The sequence below is a fragment of the Erithacus rubecula genome (assembly GCF_903797595.1).
Source record: "Erithacus rubecula genome assembly, chromosome: 4".
NCBI classification, from domain to species: Eukaryota; Metazoa; Chordata; class Aves; order Passeriformes; family Muscicapidae; genus Erithacus; species Erithacus rubecula.
The window spans coordinates 56,898,967-56,921,609 of record NC_136686.1 but is presented as its reverse complement, the minus strand read 5'-3'; the positions used below and the strand labels follow the sequence as shown (position 1 = coordinate 56,921,609).

The 22,643-nt window shown below is 39.1% G+C and overlaps 1 protein-coding gene across 1 annotated transcript in view; it reads right to left on the bottom strand.

Moving 5' to 3' along the window:
* The window catches only part of RELN (reelin), a 270,757-nt gene that overhangs the window by 220,164 nt on the left and 27,950 nt on the right, over positions 1-22,643 (bottom strand). Inside the window, exon 2 of the mRNA XM_079303527.1 lies at positions 6,233-6,343. Coding sequence (XP_079159653.1) covers positions 6,233-6,343 — 111 coding nt within the window. The remainder of the gene's footprint in view (positions 1-6,232; positions 6,344-22,643) is intronic.

Sequence of the window (22,643 nt, the reverse complement as noted above, 5' to 3'; positions counted from 1 at the left end):
AATTAAACATCATGACAAGGAGACTTTCAAAGTTTTGCCATCATTATGGTTTCCTTACATATCATTTGTAGGTGGAAGTATCTTAAAACTCAAATGTAAACTTTCTTGACCAATGTCAGTTTGGCATCAACTGACTATTTAATTGACTGTTAACAAATTCCTCAAGATATGACTGCTATACAGATATTTTATCTTCCTGTTAATTGGTAATTATACATTGGCAGAAAAATCACTGTTTCTTTCCAATTATTCCAGAACTCAGTGACTATTTAAACTTTGCTAATTAGCAGCGGAGGGCTGTTACATCTTCTGGGCAAATTGTATTTGATAATCCCTATTAAAATATACATGGCAGTAGTTGACTTGTAACAAAAAAAAAAAAAAAAGAAAAAAAAAAGTGGCAGTTCAAAGGGTATTAGATACAGCACAAGGCAAACGGGGGCCTATTAAAATTTCCCCAACTGTTCTAATGAGAATGCCGAGGGTCATTTCTTCCTAGTTTACCATCTGTTTGGTTTCTGGCAAATATCTCTGGTGTGAAGGGAGGGTCCTGGAGCCCATTTGGCTTGTCACAAAATAAACCAGGGATCTGCAGCAATTTCTGTAAGTTACAAAACTGCACTTCAAGATCAGTAGCATATACATAGCTGAAAACTTTTTTTAAGAGCTGCCATTTACTGACTATTCCTTACTTTTTAGAGCTGTGAGCAAGCACAGAAAGGCAGACTGAGCAGGGGGGATCAATTTTATAGGCTCACCTAACAAGAAAATGCAACAGTTGGCCTTTTCCCATCTCACAGTGTTAGTGGGGGATATTTTCCTTGTTATGTCAAAATCTGAAAGCAAAACATTGTCCCAGAAGCATCAGTGTTTGAGCGTGAACTGATGCCAAAACCAAGCCTGTGACAGCTCAAAACCACAAACCCCATCCAGGATCAGCTCCCAGACCATGTGCTGGCAGAGTTGGGGTGCACTGTCCGTGGAACCCCTTGGGATGGCACTGGGGATGTCCCTCAGCACCCAGGCACCCTCCATGCTCCTCCTCTGGAGGTGAAACCAGCATCAGATGCATCACCTACAGCAGCTCTGCCCTAAGAGCCAAAGGGGATACAGGAGCTGGAAACCACTCCTTTCCTTTTCCCCAGCTCCCAACCCATGCAGAACCAGATCAAAATGATCCTTTCCCTATAAACTGAGAGGAGTTTTGGTTGGCTATGCAATCACACTTGTAACCAAAATAGCCAGTGAAGAATTATGTGAGGGCTGCTTTAATTCTGTCAAAAGGCAACAGAATAGTAAAAAGCAAAGGGTATAAGATAATTTAAATGTCATTATATTGAATCTGCTCTTTCCAGGATTTCCTCTGAGAAATGTATTATTCACCATATTTCAAATATTTGTAACTATTCATTTTTTTAGATCTCAGAGTCAATGTATTACTTAAAATATGTATGATCATCCTCATGGTATACAAACAAAGAATTGCAAAAGAAAAAATACTTCAATATCATCTTCCATCTTCTATTTTTTGCTTTCTAGAAGATGCAAGTTCAGGCACTAAAATGTTTCCAGATAACATCACCCTCCTAGTTTCTTATAAAGTAGCCCACACAGTTAAACAAAACCTAAATTTCATGAGGAGTTTATGACCTTCCAGTAGAATGGAGTTATCTGTTTTAAAAGATTGCAAATTACAAGTTGTGTAAACCTACACAGAATATAAACAAAGAATTTCTGTAATCCAATTAGGCCTATGGCAACACTTTCCAGTGTAATCAGAGCTTGGAGTCTCTGCTGCAATAGAACCTATGGACTTGCAAGAGGACCTTTGCAGTTTAGGTTGGAAGGTTAATGCATATATAAATATTATCATGAAACTGCTATTTAAAATGTTAACATTTACTAAAAGGTTAAAACAACATCAGATCAGTCATTATGATTTTGCTTAAAATTAGGGTTTTGGGGGGTTCAGCTAGAAAGGCTCATGTTTCCCACCGTAGCTTGTACAAAACTAATTACACCAAACTTGTATGTAACTTACCATGTATTTATCACTGAAAAGCTACCAGGGAGCCAGAAAGCCTTGGGAAGAGCTGGGATGTGTGGAGGTGCAGTGTGAGTGGCAGGTGAAAGGCACTTTGATGTGCACAGCCCTGCACATCTGCCTGCTCAGCCAGCCTGTCACCAGGCTCGTCCTGTGTAACAGGCAGACTGGGGTCCTCAGCTCTGGCACTCCTTATCACTGCCCAGGGATTAGGCTGTAATCTCCTCCTGTCATTGTAGCAGTGATATCCTGCTCCCAGAGCACACAGCTTTGGAGGAGCTGTGTGGTATTTTCGTGCTTCTGCCAAGCTGCAGAGTGGTTCAACCCACCCAAACCCTCTATCCTCACCCACCCAAACCCTCTATCCTCACCCACCACACCATCTATCCTTGCTCTTGTTTGCCAGCAATCATTGCCATCAGACCCACCACCACACTGGTAGTTTCTAATTTTTTCTAATTTTTTTTTTATTTTTTTTTTTTATTAGACTCCTGCCTCCCATTTTCCTCTTTTATATCTGGACTAAGCCAAGCAGTGAGAGCCCTGAGATGACTGCATGGCAGATTAGCCTTGATGGGCTGATAAATCCCAGAGCACAGCCAGATGACCCAAGCAGTCAAAAAAAGGCCAAACACCAACAAGAAGCTTCAGAGAAAAAAACAGAAGAAAGAAAAAGATGGATAAAGAGATCCCACAGAAGTCCTGTGTCTCCAGACACAGGTGTGAATAAACTGAGGGTTACCAGTGTGGCATGTGAAAGGAGGGGACAAAGAGTGGGATTGCCCATCAGCCATGGATGCTGAAAGATGTGGGAACATTTCCATACACACCACACTGATCAGGAAAGAGAGTGGAAATGATGCAATGAGAATATCTGTTGTATCAGGGGGTCTAATGAAAGAAAAAGAAGAAAGTTTTTTAACAGCTACTTTTAAAGATTAGTTTTTTTGCTAAAGGATCTTCCCAGCTTGGTTTAGTGAAGTTTCAAGACATTTACATTTGATCCCAGTTCTAATTCTAGCTTTACAATTTTAGTTTTACCTTAATTTGAACTCAGAAACTGATTCAGCCTGGGACAAAATCACTATTAACTTTTATACCAAAAAACTCACACATCTTTCACCAAGAAATTGTTAGAAGGCTTCTCAAATAAAAATTTCAACGTGCTCCATGGCAGTGAAATCCCACAGAGGAAACCAGGAACTATTTCTTTGCCTACACAATATGTACTGAAGAAGAAAGAAAACATAACCCTAAGAATTAAAATATTTTATCCTTTTTTTCTTCAAAGCTTCTTGACATGGTTAACTGTTATAACTGACAATGATTGTGTCTCCATCAAGTAACTCCCTAAACTGGTAAAAGATGATTGTAGTCACAACACAGTAGCTCACAGCACAGAAAAAACATACATGTATATTGGGGAGACTTCAAATTGTTGGGCAGTCTGGAAGATTATGATAATCTAGTGTGACCTCCTGTGTGAGACAGACAAGAGCATTTCAATGGTAATACTGCAAGGGAGAGAAAAATATTCTTTCCTGCACCCTAAGCAACCACTATCAACCCAATTTCAGAATATTACTATCTTCAGGTTTTAAAGGCCCAGCTTTGCCCTCCCCCCATCTAATCTATGATAAACCACAGAAATCTTTGAATTGAGGTCTCTGAACCTGACTAGTCCTCAACATTAAAAACATAATAATTTCCAGCAAGCTAAACCTGAATATCACAATCACTTCCCTCAAAGGAGAAACTGCTTCTTTGCTGATTGGAAATGATGACACAACAGATGGATCTGGGGTTTCTGAAGAAAGTGCTTTATGTTTTCTTCAGAATGCAAAACAATGTCAGTCCCACCTGCTATTTTACTAAACAGCATATTAAATACTGTGGAGACTGCTCTATTTTTCTACTGAAAATAGTAGATTTAAAAATACTGTTACTTTTTAAAACTACCAAATAATTTTTAAAAGCATATCATTTAATGCTGAATGCTTTTTGGAAGAGGCCAGATTTCTCATCTTTCACTACAAAGTAGAGATAGGAAAAGTTTATGTAGCTCTTATTCCTGGGAGCCATCAGTACATCATAGATCGAGCATTTTAATAACATTGCTTTTGCAAGCCATTGCCATTTTCCCTTCACTGTTTATTTTTTATTGTGACTTCAAAGACACAGCACAAGAGCATCATCTGTTATGAAACATTCAGATATTTTTTTTTCTTTTTCCAGTATGTATACAAGCTTAGGAAATAGCACAGAAAAACAGAAAATTGAAAATATTTTTAAACTAATAGTGTAACACAAGTGACCCTACAATTTACCCACAGAAAGTTAAATAAAAAAATCAGAGATGGCAGCACTTTTTATCTAATATAGATGGAGCACACTCAAGACAGAGCATCAGATCTCCCTGGGAATGATATTTGAGAATTTGTGCTGATGAGCAAAATGGAGTAACTCCCAACTCTGCATGACTGTTTTTGCATCACTTTGGCTTTTGCATCACTTTGGTTTTACATTTTTTCCAGCCTGTAGGCTTGGAGCTTCTTTTGCATACAGAACACACATGCCAGCAGTTTAATTGTTGATTATCCTACAACAGATCCTGACAGAATGGTCAAAGTAACACACAGAGAGTAGAGAAGGACCTTTGGCAAGTTAAAGAAGGCCACATTGTTTTTTCTGTCATGCATCACTTGTTACTTTAATATCTGTCTTAATAAAACATCAGCTGGAACAGCCTTATCCTACAAATGAAGACACACATTTAGGAAAAAATACAGACATTCTTTGAAAATGCACAGAGGTATTTAGATTCTTAAAATTTTGCTTGATTCTTATTCTTAAATACTTAGTTGTAATTAAATATGACCAGTATACTTTGCCCAGTGATCTCTCAATGATATAAACACTTATTTTACAGCAATTTTGCCAGTGACTTGATCATCCCAGAAATTCCACATTGATAAATTCTTTCTGTCTTGCTTACTCCATCTGATTCTATTAATCCTGTAAACAGTACAGTGGGAAAGAAGTAACAGCAAAACAAATTCTTCCAGAAAACAGAACTTTTCAGTGCCTTTTCCACAGCATGAAATACTTGAGCCAGCCATGCTCTTCCCTTTGAAAGGCTGAGCAAAAAGTCTGAAGTTGAACCATGGTGTTACCCACAGAAGCAAAGCCCTTCTCAAATTATCCCTCAGTACAGCTTTAAATAATGTGCTATTTACATTACATTCTTTCATTTACAAGCCAATGTATGCCTGCTGGATGACACTCAAATGCCCAGACCACTCATGTTCTACATGCTTTATAACAAAAGTAAGCACCATGAGAGGTTATTATGAAGAAAATACTGAATTTTGGCCCAAGCAGACAAATTAGCATTTAAACATGCCAGTGCAAGAGCAGTGCAGTTGGTGTCCCCCATGACTGGTGCCTGTTTTTGTACCTCCACCATGGATTGCTTGTTAGGGTCACTGAGTTCCTCCAACTCAAGAAACACAATTATTTGTAAGGACATAAGAAATGCTACCAAATAACAAACTGCAGAAGGTATAGCTGTCAATTATTTGCAAAAATTTAGAAAGGACTATTTTAAAAATGTTTGTCCTTAGCACAGCTACTACTGCTGAAGGCTACAGCAGAACCTGGAATAAATCATAATTTTGCAAAGCCGATTGTATCCATTTTACTACAGTTCTGCTTTTTGGGCATGGTAAATATTTGGTTGTATAAAATATCTTGACTAGCATTCTGGTTTTAAGGAAGATGCTATTAACTGAATGGAAATGTAGGTTGGCATAAGCTTAAAGAAATCAGGTTTTCAGCCCAAGAAACACTTAGAGGCTTTAGGCTAAATGCTTCAGTTTATACAAAATGTCACACAATTGGAAATGGCTGTTTAAAACAATTTATCTGTTGAGGCTCTTCTCTCTTAAAATTTATATTATTCAGTATACTAAGATCAGGGCTGAGCAAAGGTGAAGGTGGTACTAGAAGCAATAAAATCTGCCTAAAAGCAACCACAGCCTTATCTCATTGACTCCCACTGACTTCCATGTATTATTGATAACTCAGTGTAAATTAACCTGTTCCAGTAATTGTGTTGCTACTGATGTCTTCTGTACAATCAAGTACTCATTACCCTGGGTTGCAGAAGGTAAATTACACTGGACTTACCAAATCCAAAAGCACTGGAACCACCAACACTCTGGGAAGCCTGAACACTGGTAGATGTGTAGAGCCCAGTTACCAGTAAGCCATCAAAGAAGGTACTTGTCGAAATAGTCACTGAAATGAGAAAAAAAAAATATGTGTAAATGTTATGTTTAAGATCCTATACGTGTTTTGTGAGCAGGTTCTTGCTCTTGAATGAGATCCCATCATACAGTCCAGTGAATCATCTGAATTCCCCCAATATTTATGCTACTTTTACTTTCAGTTGGTGCTTGGGAAGTTGCCTTTGCCAGAAGCATCAACTACAGTATTCATGAAATGCACAATGAGTTAGACAATAATGCACTGGAATATATGGCTTGTAAGCAATTGTCCAGACATTAAATTAAAGCAATGAAATAACCAGGATTATGGTACTGTTCTTTCTAGATCTAAATAGAGTGCCAAGTTACAGTTATCATTGTTATAGTATTATACATTGATGTTCTATGGGCATCTGAGACATTACACATTGTGTGTATTTAAATAGCTCAGGAATGCATTTTTAAGAGATTCTTAAGTAATAGCAGAAAACATCCAAATAGCAACTAAAAGCAATATTGGAATCTATGCATTCTTTGTTAGAATTGACAATTCTTGCCATATTTATTCAATTGTACACACTAATTTTCAAATTTTTACTTTGGTGCATTTGACAAGGTAACCCACAAGGGAAGCCAGTTGATAGAACCTTTTTGGATTTCAGCAGAGCTTTTGGTACTGCCTCTCACAGGATCCTTCTGGACAGGATGTCCAGCACACAGCTGGATAAACACATCATTGACTCATAGGTCAGGCACAAAGGGTTACAGCGGATGGGGTGACATCAGAGTGGGGACCTGTCACTGGTGGGGCTCCCTAGGGCTCCATCCTGTGCTCTTCCACATCCTCATAAACGATTTGGGCACAGGGCTGGAAGGGATAGTGAGCAAGCCCAGAGATGATACAAAACAGGTGGGAGCTGCTGACTCCTTCAAAGGCAGAGAGCCCTGCAGAGAGACCTCAGCAAATCAGAGGGCTGGGCAGTCACCAACCATATGAAGATCAATAAAACAACAAGAAGCTCTCTCTGCTGAAGAAGAGTTTCATGACTTGTAGCCTCCTACACTGAAGATGCATCCAGACCTCAGCTACCACACTCATTCTGCTTCACCTCAATCTTTTCTATTCCCTTAACTTGGAGAGAGCAGTGCTTGTCAGGGATTGCTGATAAACTCTGACCAGTCCTAAATCACATTCTACCTCCCTACATTTCCCTCTTTTGCTGGGGACACCATGAGCCAGTGACTGGCCAGGAAATTGAAGCAAGGTACTCCAAGGTGATTGCTAGGACATTCATTGGTGATACACATTCAACAGAGAAACTGATGGTTTTCTTAAGTCCTCATAGTCAGTGTTTCCTCTGTGGTACACTTTTGGCTTAAAATTAGTGTTTAATATTTTAAAAAAACATTAAAATGTTGACAGTAGCTTAATTTACTTTGAGCAGAGGAGCAGCATTTACCATGTTCAATTTATTCTTCAACATTTTGTATTTAATTATTCTCTTTTCTTTGATTATTTAATACTACACTGAATAAGCCCTGAATCCAACTTTTCTGCTCCCATGACTCCAAATTTCAGTGTTTTGCAATAGACACTTCCCTGAATTCAGATGCAGGTTCAGAGCCATATGTTCCATTTTTAAGAACAGGCTACTTCTGATAGATGTAAAAAAAAACAGCAAAAAACTCTAGATTTTTTTAAAAATAAAAGATGTATTAGGGAGAGTAAAATAAAATCAAATAAGCAAACAATGATTTTTTTCTGCATTTGATGATGAAGTGGTGAATAATACATGACCTTTTCTTCCTTTTATGCCTTTAAACCAACAAAGAGGCAAAACATATGTTGAAAAGTATGCCTATGTGTTATTTTTGAAGACTTGGCAAAAGAGTCAGTGAAAAGCACTGATAGAAGGGCACTGGGCCAGTACTTTGCTGCCATTTTGTTTCCCTGTGGGGAAGCATCTTATTCTTTGCTGGATAGGATATAATGCAAAAGCCTACTGTGAACAGGTGACCAGTTTCTCTGTGGGAAAGAAGTGATATTTCACAATGCCTGTATTTGACTTTGGACATATTTGTGTGATTGTCAACCCTCATTTTACATAAGCATGTAATAGGTCCATTTTTATTGTTGAAAAATTTCCAACACAGTACGGCTCCCTCATTAAGCCTCTGGGAAACTGCACAAGGCCTCTAGCACATTTTTTAAAAACAGAGCACAAAGCTGTTATTACACACGTGTCATACATTTCAGAATAATTCCATAGTTCTTCAAGAGAAAAAAATTAATCACGACATTCTCAGTGATGATTTTTTTTTCCTACCCACCAGTGAAATACATCAAATTCCCACAAAATGAAAGAAAACACACATTATGCCAAGTGATAATAACCGAGAACAGGGATGGTTTGCTAATGCACAGCCCAGCAATAGGACTGTGATTTTATATAAGGGCTAGGGCTTACTGTGGGGTCCTAAATTCCTCTTCCAAAAGAACAAAAAGTTTCCCTCCACCAGGCTTTGTTTGTGCCCTTACACTGGCTCATGTCAGATGTAGTTGATGTCAAATACCTGGCACTGCAGAAGCAAGGACCAAAGCTATGACTCACTGTGACTTTGGAAAACATCAGGAAGGACACAGAGCAGCCAGGGCTGGGCAGGCTGGGGGGCTCTGGCAGTGCCCCAGTGCTGCCCCATGGCACCCAAGGGACAGCACAGCCGTGCCATCCACCCTGAGCAGGCACTGCTCCATGCACCAGACCCTCCTCTGGGAGGAGAACGTGGTGAGTGGAGCACTGAGGAGGCCTTGCTGCCACTGGGACTGAGTGTCCCCAGGGCAGGGCTGTGCTGGACCCACCCAGAGCAGCCCCTGTGCCAGCCCTGCTGCTGCACAGGGACAGGGACAGGCAGGGATCCTGCTCCACCTGCCCCACCCCACACCACCCAGGCTGCAGATGCAGGCAGGAAGCCTCAACTGCTTTGAAACAGTCCAGTAGGAGGGACTGAGAACATCTTCCCAAGAAATGCATGAGGGTTGTATTTTGGAACAACCTACTGATCAGGCAATATCACACTGCAAATTTTAGAGGCAAAGGTGGTAACAACTTCAAGAGCTGCTTAGCACTTCCTTCTATTTTCAGCTCCTGAAATACTTGCTAATTTTTACCCCCTTGATTACTTGAGTTGGTTTATCATGGTGTCTTCCTCAGACTGACTTAATTATTTAAGGAAGAAGGAATTTCAGTCTAAACATTTAATTTCTGAGATGAGGTTAGAGGAGAACATGTTGCCCTGGATGAAAAAAATTCCACTGTCCTTTGCTTTCATCAACTCTTCTGCTCTGAAGTGTGAGAGTGTTCCTCCAAGTTTGGACAAGTTATATTTTCTATTTATACACATTAGAAAAAAAAAATAAAAATCAGAGTTCACATATGCTCAACAGAGACATTGTCATTTTTAGTATCTAAATATTTCTGCAGACTCTGTCCTCACTTAGTACTCTTAGAGCACTCTCTGACTAATAAAAACTCACTGAAAAAAGTCCCATGAAAAATATTTCCATCCAGCTATACTGCTTTGTTGGAGTGGAAGTGCTTTGTGGAGATACCATTTCTGATGATGTTTTGATCTGGAAAGTTTCTCAGTGTTTTAAAGTAAGAAGTCATATATGCTGGTTGGAGAAAAAGGGGCAAGAGAGAGATCTCTATCAAAAGTCTAAACTTTCTGTGAGAGGACATCAATTCATCAAAAACCCCACTTCTCAAAATGCTAAAGATGTGCAAAATGTCACAAAAAAAATGTTTCTCTGAAAGTTTGGCCAATACCATCACCAGCATCTTAAACTTAGGAGACAGAAAAGTTGACCTGAGAGCAAAACTGAACTAGGATGGAAAAGGTGGGGACTGGAACCAGTATAGGAAATAGGGAATTTTTTGGAGAAAAGATGAGGGGTGATGGGGTTGAGGGGACCACAGATGGAGAAAGGAGCGAAGAGAAGTGCTAGAAAGCAGATGGGATCTGCACCTGCAGCCTGGAAACTCTATAAAGGTTCAGTGTGAGGGACTCACACAGTAACTGGGAAGAGAGACCAGGTGTAAAACCCAACAGCAAAATGTGGGTCAGCCTCACATGTTGGTCAACAGCCACAAAAACATTCCACTGTGTCCTCTTAGTCCACCTTCTGAATCAAGTGAACAGTGCTCGTATTATGTATATGAAACATTCCTGTCCATAAAACACATGGATAGGAGCACATGGATTAGTGAATAACTCCAGTCTATTTTGTAAAGGCCTAGGAAAAGGCTCCATGAAAAAGAAATCATATTGGGGCTGGGAAACACCATGGAAGTATCCTCTGGTGCTGTTTTGCCCTACCCTTCTTTCTGTATAATGACTGTGGTCAAAAAATGTGTTTCTGAGAATCATGAAGCCCTCAGTTCAGTTTTCCACCCAAAATCCTGGGGAGTTTCTGACTGCAGCCCCTGCACACTCAGCACATATCTGCTGCTGTGCTTGGTTGCAAACAATGCAGATTTGGTAGGCACGGAGTCCTAGGTTACAATGTAAAAATGTGCCCAAATGTTTTAATTCTATCACCATCTGCTGAAACCAGGTGGGGCAGTGATCCTTATCTCCGTGGGAGATATCCTCTGCTAATGGGCCAGCTGTTAAAAAGGTGGGGCAATGTTTTTTATCTTTCACACAACCCATCCTTCCCCAAGAAGATACTTCCTGTTAATGGGCCATTGAGTCCCACTGTATGACAGATAAAATTACATCATCCCATTGGGAGATGCTCCAGCCAGGGGGAGGAGCCAAGCCTTTCCTACCTAGATAAAACCTGAGATTTGGAACACCAAAGCAGCCCTTACCCACTGGATTCCAGAGGATAAGAGTTATCAGACCTTTCTACAGCATCACTGCTTCAACAAGACCACTTCATCTGGCCTGCTATCACCACTATCTAGTGAAGTGTCAGGTTGTATTCTGACTCTGTCAGTGGTTATTTCTTTTGTACTATTGCATGCATTTTATTTTTCTCTCTTTTTTTTTTTTTTGTTTCCCCCCCCCCTATTAAACTGTATTTCTGACTTGGAGTCTCTCACTGGTTTTGCTTTCAAACCATTACAACAGGCTGGCCTCATCCTGCCGAGGCCACCATCTCTGGGAAGCTTTGGAGTTATTTCCTTGGGAAGGCAGGGGATGCAGCAGCCTTTTCTGGAGAGGCTTTAATTTTGCACGACAGGTTTCTGTGAGAGCCCTGGTGCTGGTGCTTCCCATGGGACAGGGAACAGCAGAGCCTCTGGCAGTGCCAGGAGCTGACACATCTCCAGGAGGAAGCGGGTCAGGAAGGAGGAGGCTGGCAAAGATGCTGCTGAAATTATACCACAGGTGGAGATAGCAGCATAACAGGAAAGACAAAATGGGGTTTGAACTGTAGTTACAGTGAAATCTTTTTAAGAAATTAATGTTATTCTTATAAACATAATTTTCACTGTTTTACCGTGCTATATGCCACACATACTGCATATTATAGAAATCTATTAATCAGTGTAAGTTACTGCATAAAAATTGCCTTATATTTTCTTGAGGGACTGATCTACTCTCCAAAAAGGCTGTATTTTAACTGATGTTCAAAATATTCAAAATATAGCCAATGCATCCAAACTGTAAAAGTAGAAAAAGTGCCAGGTGGAGGAAGGGGATCATCTCAGGAGGCAGCTGCTACTGACAGGTCTTACTTATTTTGGCTGTTCTTCAGCACCAGCTGAATGTCACTAAGAGGGCTGAAAGTTACAGAAATTCCACAGAATTTGCAGCTGCTACTGATGACAATCACAGAGCACAAGAAGGAATTGAAAAAGGCAAAGATCTTTGATGCCCCACACTCTTCTTAAGTGAGTCAAGACATAGCCACAGTATAAAACTGCACTTCTGTATACCATAGAGAAAACAAAAAATAATTCTAGTATGTGACATGGAATCACTGCAGACAGTGGACTTCCTGAAATGAGGCTTTCTTGCATCAAAGCAATGACAGGCACTTCTTAAGAGTCTTCTCAAGGTCAAAGCCAGTTCCCTATAACACTGTAATATTGCATCATCACACACCTGAGTCATGGCTGGAAACCATCCTCTTAGGAAATAAATTATTTACACTGAAGTAATGCTTTTGGGGTTTTTTTTTGGCTCCTTTTGACTCCTAAGAAAATATACCAGTCTCTGCAAGTCAGGTGTGCAAGGGCACTGCTCAGAGAGGCCTGTGTCCCTTCACAGTGCTGCAGCATCCTGCAAAACAAATGCAGACTAACATCACTAAAGCAAAAACTGTGAACACCACACTACATTTATAGAGTTAGTTGAATTGAAAGGGACCCACAAGAACCATCAAAGTCCAGCTCCTGGCTCTGCACACACCATCCCCAAGAGTCATACCCTGTGCCTGAGAGAATTCTTCAAAAGTTTCTTGAGCTCTGTCAGGCTTGGAGCTGTGACCACTGCCCTGGGGAGCCTGTTCCAGTGCCCAACCGCCCTCCTTGATGAAAAACTTTTTCCTACTAGCCAGTCTAAACACCACCCTCCCCAAAACAACTTCAGGCCATTCCTTTGGGTCCTGTCCCTGGTCACCACAGAGAAGAGATCAGTGCCTGCCCCTCTGCTGCCCCTCCTGAGAGGGTTGCAGACTGCTACATCTCCCCTCAGTCTCCTCAACACAGGGAAGATGCTCTTTGTCCCTTCCCAAGTTTGTTCCCTTTTTCAGGCAATGGAGCCTTTCTGCCACCCTCATGCATTGCCAAAGACAAGTGACCCATCCAGGCATGCAGTGCTCTCAGGGCACAGATAATACTAATTCCAAATCCTTAAAATACCAGACCATTCCTGAAATGCCTTCTGCAGATTAAATTGCTAGTAAGAGAACCCTGATGCCTTATTTAAAGGAAACTGTTAAGACACCACAGTGATTAGAAATCTATAAATATTCAGGTAGAGCTTTACAGGTATGCTTTCCAAATACTATATATGCAGATAAATGTATTTGTAAGTGAATGGTGGAGAATACACTGTTAGGAGAATCCAGAAAGTGTATATACTGAATTGCATTCAGAGCCTTATGACTGAAAAAGAAATTTTTAAAGACTACTGAAATGCGTGTTGACATCAAACTAATTTTTATGGCTCTCAGACATACTCTGCTTTCAAAAGAAAACAAAATTGAGAAATTCATAATTATAAGCTATTTCAAATATGAACACCAGACAGACATGCAAGAACAGTATGAATCACAGGTCTACACATCATTTAGCAACAAAAGCAGAAAACCCACAGGATTCTTACTCATACTTGTTTTGATTTTCCCCAAGTAGGTGGAAGAAAGTAGAAAAAAGACATTTCAGCATGGTTAAGTAAATAGACGTGCAGCCTTACAACTGCAAGCATTCTCACCTAGGTGTTGGTTATCTGAAGCCCACAACCAAAGCACTTAATTCACAATAACACACCAGTGAGCTTTCCTTGAAGTTCTTGTACAGAACAGCACCATCTCTAACCGGTGATGCTCTCACCAGTAATTCCAGTTAGCAAATACTCTTGGATGGAGGGGAGTGAAAATTCACAAATTTTGAACTTTGTACTAGACAGCTAAAAATCTGATCTAGCCTTGCTTTGTGTTACAGGATAGTTTCAGTTCTTCTGCCCCATGCTCTATCAAATCTTTGTGTCTTTATAGCTTTTCAAATCCTTTCCTAAATTGGTAATGAGCAACAGAGAACTGAAAATAGATTGCAGATGTGTGGCAAGATGTTTGTAACATAATATCCAGAGACATCATTTTTCATTGATGCAAAAAGTAACCTATCAGCCTTGTAAAAGAACTATTTGCAGACATTACTTATATTTTTGAAAGTTCATAACAAGACAGCAACAATGAGATCAGCAGCAATATAAAAAGTGTTTATTCTTATATTCCTAAACTATAAAGAGTTGGTCATATTTGTTTACATGGTCCAAGATGCTTCAAAGCTCTCATCTCACTAAAAATGAAGAGTCCCATTGTTAAACCTGTGAACAGATTTCCAATGTGAGACCCAAGAGTCTGACTTCTGATGTACCAAAACTCCTAACTTAAATACATTTCTGACCACATTCAAATCCACCAGAAACTTGGCCAGATTGAGCAGAGGTGCTTTGTTCCAGCTGGCAGCACCAAGCACGCTGGCACAGCCCAGAGACCTGAGAGAGGAGAGGTAAGACTGGCTGCTGTCATAGCTGCCTGCTTATAATCAACAGATGGGCAATTAAGCCTCTCACCTGGGTAAGAGGATTCAAATCTGAATTTCCCAATAAAATATAGTTTTAAAATATTTTGAACTCCAGTGCCTGTGTGGCCCAGCCACTGTCCCTTAGCTGCAGGCATTGCATTTTGTATGGGAAGAAGGGAATACCAGCTGGCACAGAGAGGCACGTCCTCTCTTTTGGGGCAGCCTTCTTGGAAAGAGGAGATGGAGGTTTCAGTCAGTGGCCCAGGGAATATGTGCTACTGCTATATAAATCTCCAGAGAACATCACATCTATTTATGTCACCCCATTTAGGCTGTAAATCTCACCCTAATGTTGATGTTTAAAACAGACCAGATGAATCACACTCCAGAAATGTCTCTGATTCTCCTCACTGACTATAAAGGGAGCCCAGACTGTAAAGCTCAGCTGTAGATGTCAACACTGAAAATGGCTAAACTGAGATAATTCCCACCAAGAGCCATTCACAGAGAGTAATTTAATTATCCAATTTCTATTAAAATGTCCAACTATAGCCCACATCAGAGGGAACTGAGCAGGAATTAAACATCCCAGAACCCAGAGCTCACTCGAGGACATCAGAGACAATGGCTATCTTTATGTTCTTTCTTGTGTTATGCCAAACATATCACTAATGCTTAGCAACTTAGCAAGCCCTTGTAGTACCAAAACACTCCAAAGGGTATCAGCAAGTGTCTCTTATTCCATTTGATAATTCACACAGGCCTGAATAGTATTAATGGAGCTTAAGCAGTAAACACAATAACCTGCATATGAAACAAAACGTGTTTCACTAAAACGTACATCAGCTATGTCTCTAAAAATTTAAACACTAAATTAAATTGTGTGCCATAGCCAGAACAAGAATAATCATCAAAATACCATTTCCTGTAATCATTGAAGAGGACAGTTATTTATAGTTTCAGCTTAAGAAACACAAGCCAAATCATATTATTTATTGAAATGCACCTCTGGGCACTAAAGATTGTAAACATGAGGGTTATCAGCCAGTAAAATATGCTTTAACAGTATTTACATGATGGCTATAATCAAACAATTGTGACACATACTTTGTCAATGGTAGCATATTATTTTTCTTATTCAAAGGCCAGGAGAAGATGGGAATAGATGATGACCTCACCAGCTAGGTGAGGGCATGAAACAAGCCTGGTTACTGGTGCATGTTGGAATTGTTTTGTGTCCTTATTCAGCAAACACTGTTCTCCTTACTAAGTTTTGAAGCCAAATGTTGTCATGCTTATAGGAAAAGCACCAACATAAATTTTTTTCTTAAAAACAGATTAAACATTATTGCGATTACCTTTTTATCACTCTAAGCCTGAGAATATTGACCCCTGTTTTGAAGCCTAACCTTATTTTTCATGCCTTTCAATTTTATGAGAGGTTGCCTGTTTGATACTCATACATGAAAATTTCATATTGTTGGCTGTGCTCTCAATAAATTATTTAGAAGGTTTGAATATTTCTGCACTGTGTAGATTTTCATAAGAGTTTGGTAAATCCTTTTATTCTGCTGTCCTCAAAAGACAAACAAGGTCTCAGTACACAATTAACAATAGCATTAAAAGAGAAAAATGAAGGCTGGCTTGAAAAGAGAGCAAATATAATTATCAACTAGGAATTTATTATAACTCAGTAATATCTAAGCATTTTCAAGAACTTTTGTCTTAATTCTAGCTAAGGAAGCACACCCTCTAAAACCCAGATTGTTGAACATGTTTACCTCAGGCTAAAATAACACAAATCCTCTTACAGACACATGAATTATGATGAATAAATATTATGAAATGCAGAAGTTTAAGTGATGCTGGAGAACAAGGAAGTATCTGGTGCCAATTGCTCAGAAAAGTGCATTGTTGGCTGGGTGAAAAACTGGATGGCTGAGCTCAAAGAGTGGGGGCCAGCTGCAAGTGGTGTTCCCCAGGTCCACTACTGGGACCACTCCTTTTTAATATCTTTATCAATGACCAGAGTGAGGGGATCAAATGAACTCACAGTCAGTTTATACTTTTATAGCTTCAGGAGACAAGAAGCTCCACCATTTATTTACATAATGTATGAAAATAGTTTTCCTTATTTTTAAGTTCTCCTTTATTTGAATTCTTGTCTTTTCAGTGAAGCATTGGCTTTATCAGCAGAATTCAACTTTCACAGTTCTCTCAACTATCCTTTTTCCAAAATTAAGGAAACTTACTTTAGCTTCCTATTACACAGGAAGATGTTCTCTCTATCATCATCATCATCATCTAGTTTTACTATATTTTTTCAAAGCAGAGGAAACCAGATTCATCCATGACACAGAAATCTGGGTATAACATTGTACTGCACACCGAGTGGTAAAAATTATTCCAGTTTTTTCACTTCTTTTCTCATAAATCCTAAGGTTCAAGGTGGTGATTTTTTTTAACTCATGCATAGCATCAAGGTGATATATTTGGAAATTCACTCCCAATATCCTGTTCCACATATTCTGCATTATTTTTGTGCCTCTGTTCCCCACCACCACCTTCATTTTTCAGTAATACAGTATTAAATTTTACTTCTTTGAGCAGCATGGTATATGATGCTGTTACCTTCCTAATAAGTTCCCATTATCATTTTGACCACTTTTAACTTCAGGCACCCAAGACATGACACTGACACTTCTTCCTCCTCAGCCACAGTCCTCCCTCCTCAGAGTGGATTCCTTGTGTGATATAATTCAAGGGAAACCTGACATCATCTTATAGTTTAGATCATGAACAAGACTGAGCAATAAAGTTTATTACTCCATTTATCTTTAATATATTTTTGCTTGTCTTCCTTAAACCAGAGCTTAACAAGATTGCTTAATGGACTGCAGAAATAAGAGACCTTAAATATCCTGGTGCTTTGCAGTCTAAATATGTTGGGCATCCAATACAGCAACTGTCCCAGGGACACACAGGTATTTTTTTAAGACCAGGCTTGGGATTTATCTGCCTGGAATATGCAGAAAACATCATCCTCCTCACCCAAACTGCTCATGTCAGAGCCCTTTCTGTACAAAAGATGTACCCAGCACAGTCAGCAGAGTCTGAGCTGCAGTCTGTCCAGACCCAGTTTTTACCAAGTCAGGCTCTGGGAGGGCTGGCTAAAGATTCTTGGGAGCAAGGGGCTAAGAGTGCACAAATGTTCTGATTAGAAGGGAGAAAATAAAGAAAATTAGCATGGAAAAGTGAGGACTGAAATGCACTGAAAGTTGCTGAGAACCATGAACAGAAGGAAGAGGACCAAAATACATCATGCTGTATTATTATGGGAACGGACACGAGTTCAAAAATGTGATTTAATTTTGTATGTATGATTCATGCAACAAAATAATTCTGCTTAAGTACAGCCCTTCATTTAGTTGGTGCAGAATGCTATTAAAAAAAAAAAAAAAAAAAAAAAGCTACTCTATTGCCATCTATAAACTGGAACAATACTACCAAATAGCCTGGAGATTGATTGACATTTTAAGTTAAAGAATGGATCAAATGAGGATTTATATGGGAAAATATAGTGGGGTTTATGCTAAATATAAAGCAGTATTTGTACTGAATCCTGCCATATGAATGGCTGGGCTATAACAAATGCTAATACAGCCCTTTGACCACACATTCTATATTAATACTGCAAGGTTGAATGAATAAAAAATAACTCTTTCCAAAGGTTCAAATCAGAACAACATGGAAAAGAATCTGAAAAAATTAGAAAAACATTCACTAGTCCTCTGACATGTATAAAAACCTAATGAAAATTGAGTCAAAATAATGAAAATAATGTACTTAAGAAATAAAATTCCTAAAGTAAGAGCAATATTAAAACTCAGTGGCATCTGTTTGTCTCATCTTTATGGTTATGTGGCTAAATGGGTCAGAGGCAGAGATGGGGACAGTCAGACAATACACATGTTTATTCTTTACAGTGTAATTCTTCTCTGTGTGGTTTGTAAAGGCTGAGCATCCCAAGGAATCCTTGGGATCCTCAGGAAGGGTATGGCTGAAGGTACATCACTTCAGCAAGAGCTGTGGGCTCTTTGTGTTGGGTTTGTTATAATGGCCAACTACTGAACAAGAAACACAGAGCACTGGGACACATTGTGATTATGAAACGTGACAGGACTGGGGAAAAATCCTCAAAGTGCCTTCTCCCTGTTTTGCTTGGGCTAAGGGTTGGATCTGAAGATATAAAAAGGTTCCCTCTAGACTTCTGTTTCTAGACTGGTAGCAAATACTTTACCACCTTTAAATGTTCACCAAACGAGTCCAACATTCTGACTGGGTAACCAGCCAAACCATGCACACACAGAAAAAAATACAACTGCAGCACAATGACTTGTGTTGAACTTGTCATTATCTGTTTGTTGCTTGTTAAATACTTTATAAATACAGCAAGTTCCCAAGTGGTCACTTTCTGTCCTTAAAAATAAAAAATTAAAAAAAAAAGGGAAGAGCGTGGTTCTTGCCCCTGGTGTGCATAACTATCCCAGATAACACCAGAACAAATTCCCCTAGCAAATAAAGGGTATTTAACAAATCACTTCATGTCCTTTTTCCATACTGAAATTCCTTCTGCTCTGCACATCCCAGTGAAAGCGATAAGTATTCACAGCCATGTCCCTGCTATGACTCATTCTTGTTAGAACAAAAAGAGGCACTTGGCTCCCTGGAAAATAAATCCCACAGCCGCCTGCCTTGGATTGCTGCAAGCCTGCAGCTCCCTGGCTTGTGCACTGCTGTGCCACAGAGGTCTTCATGTCCCACAGGAGACAATTACTAAGAAGTACCTCCACAATAGGTGAGGTTCTGCATATTATTATAGGAGAGAGAGAGGACTAAAATGGTAAATATATTTATAAAGGCTCAAAAAGCACACTTACTCTGCAGGGAAAGTCAGTCACCTGACAGCTAAGCTGTGCAAGCAGCACAGCCACTCTCCTAGGCAAGAGGTTATTAGCAATAGGAAGAACTCAACTAATTTCCAGAATAACTTGTACTGGTATCCTCAGCAAGAGACCAAGCTAGCCAAGAGCCATGATAACTAGCAGATCTCTGCCAGAAAAAAACAATGAAGAGGTTTTTCAACTTCCTAGCATTTCTTCATCAGTTTCTCAATGAAAATTTTAAGAGTGAAATGAAGAAAATAAACAAAAATAAACAAAACACAAAAACCAAACCAAAACAACAACAACAACAAAAAAAACCCCAAACCAAAATCCCAAAAACCCAAATTAAGCAAACAAGTGCCAAAGTTAATAAAGACTATTTAATCCAGACTCCACTGACTGGATAAGGCACAGTCTAACACTGGGAACACAGTAAAATCCATAGACCTCAGTTGGCCATTCTGTCTCCTGTTCTGTGGCATGTCTTTACATCACTGAATGAATATTGTTACCAAGTAAGTCCCCAGTATCACCAGACACCTATAATGACATAGGCCATTAATGCAAATGTACCAGCTGGTCAACATCTCACCTAAATGGTGAAGTTCTTCTTTCAACCCCTGTTCCAGTGCCAAATTAGACAGACACTTCTATCAGATTCCTCTCAGGAATTACTAAGGTCAAGGCAGAAGTGAGACCAGTACGTTGTGTTGGGTATAAACCTCAACATCCTTTCCCACAGAATAACTAGGAGGAGAAAATACTCCAGGTATTCTCATCAGCAGATACCTACACTTACAAAAAAAAAAAAAAAAAAAAAAAAAAAAAATAATTCTGAGCAACCATGTGCCTAAATACAGAAGAGGAACATTTAACATTCTGTTCTAGCTCCTGTCTCAACAAGTAGCATCACTGTCAATCTGCAATGCCTTGAATAAGAGAAAATAAGAGAAACTTTCTACATAGGAGAAGACTACATTGGTTTTACTGCTGCTGTTTGATGCTGAATCCTCTGACATGTCAAACATTTAAAAAAAAAGGGGCAGAAGTCTGTGCATCACCTTCAATGTCTCCCTCTAATGAAGTAATTAAAGTACAGAGGAATGGCCAGACACTAATAAAAGTCATGCCACTTCATACATCATACAGATCTAGCTATGAAGAAATTAGGCATAAATAAACATAAGCAGCATGCTTCTGGGGAAACATATATTCAATATTTTCTTCCACTTGTGTCTTTTAAACCCCACAGTTGATTCAAAGAATGACTCTGACATCTATCTAACCCTCTCAGTGCTGCACACTGAGAATGAGTAAGAAGAATCAAATAAGCAGAGTGCAGAAAGATGGGTCTGGATATGAGTGTGGTCTGTGCATCAGCTGGGATGCACTGCACACTGAACTTTCAAAATACAGAACAGGCAGCAGTCAGCAATGCATCTAAAAAGCCACACAACAAAGGGTGTTTTAGGAATCCACCTCTGTGCATCTTTCACTGCATTACCTCAGAAGGAAATGCATTCTCCTACCGAAAATCTTAAGAAAGTTTGAATTTGCAATTTTGCTAAATAAGCCTCTTCAATAAATAATAGAAATAATGCAGTGCCAGTAGTATTTGAACATTTATTGTTATCTTGAATATGAGAAGAGGGAATAATGAACAGCTTTTAGGAGGCTGAAATGCTTAGAAATTCATAAATAGTACAATATTCTTATTATGCCATTTTCAATGAAAATCAGATACTTTGATCTTCTCCAGTATAATTTCAGCTTGAAATTGAGCATTTAAATTAATTTTGTTAAACTGAAATGAAAAAACACTATTTTAATATAAATCAAAATTTTAATGTACTTTCCAAACACTTAGTGCCAGGTGCTCCCTCCACCTTCGGGGAGGCACTTCACTCTGCTCCAACTTTTACAATCTAGTTAATACATCCAAACTTCCAATAAAGACAGTAAAATCCTAACCACAGACTTCATGATACTACATACCAAAAAATACAATTTAATCTTGAGGTGACAAAGAACAATGTGAATTTCATATTCAGTTCAATTAACTTGAAAGTAAAAGTACAAAAACCCCATTTAATTTGAGTCAAACTCCCCTTTTCCAAAATTTTGTTTTCCAAATAAAAATTAAAAAAAAAAAAAAAGAAAAAAAAAAGTCAAGAAAAACTGTAGTATTTTTCCAAGTAAAGTTTTCATTCTGCTGCATTTTCTATTATAAATGATTCCTGCTGGAACTGTTTTTATTCCATTTCCTAGAGAGCAAAGGGCCACTTGAAATACACTTGAGTGTATTGTAAAAACTTCTTAAAACTTCTTTTTCTCTTTCACATCTGACATATTTTTCCTTATTGCTAACCCTGAAATAAACATGACTAAACACAGTTTTCCTGTGAGCTCACATACATAAGTAGTTTGGGCAATGTATTCATTTTGCTGTTTATATTATCCTGTCAAAAACAGGGAGAACTTGGCAGTTCCTCAAGTCTTGAAGAAAAAAGTCAAAAAGAAACCAAGCTGTCATTAGGCAGTGTCTCTGAGCACACTAGTGGAGACCTGCAGGACTTGTCTCAGATTTCAAGATGAGATCTACCTACAAAATCCCTTGGAAAAAAGGTCATATTATATAACATCATATGCTGGTTTTAAGCTTCCACTTTCTCACTCAAGGACAACTTCCATGTCCCACATCTTTGTAATGAGACAGAGTGTGCTCCCTCCTCTCCTTTGCATTCCCACAGGTCTCCAAGGACAAGGAAAAATACGTGCTACAGAGATAGATTACACCTGACTACCTCAGAAAGTCAGACAGCAAAAAATTCAAGCCATTTAAGTCAAGAAAACACTCTTGGAATCGATATTTTTGGATGCACAACAGGGAATTAACCTGTACCATTGTTGAGCTCATCCTCTTCTCTATTAAACTGCAAGTTTGCTTTCTGCAGCAACCAGAATTCTGCTTTGTACTGAGGAGGAGCACTCTTCAAACAGGAAAAGCACTGCATCAGAGCAAGGTTTCTACCTTGGACCACAGCAAATTGCTTGGCAGTCCTTTTATTATATATTTATTATATTCTAGGCATTCTCAGGCAGCTGGGCCTCATTACAAGCAATG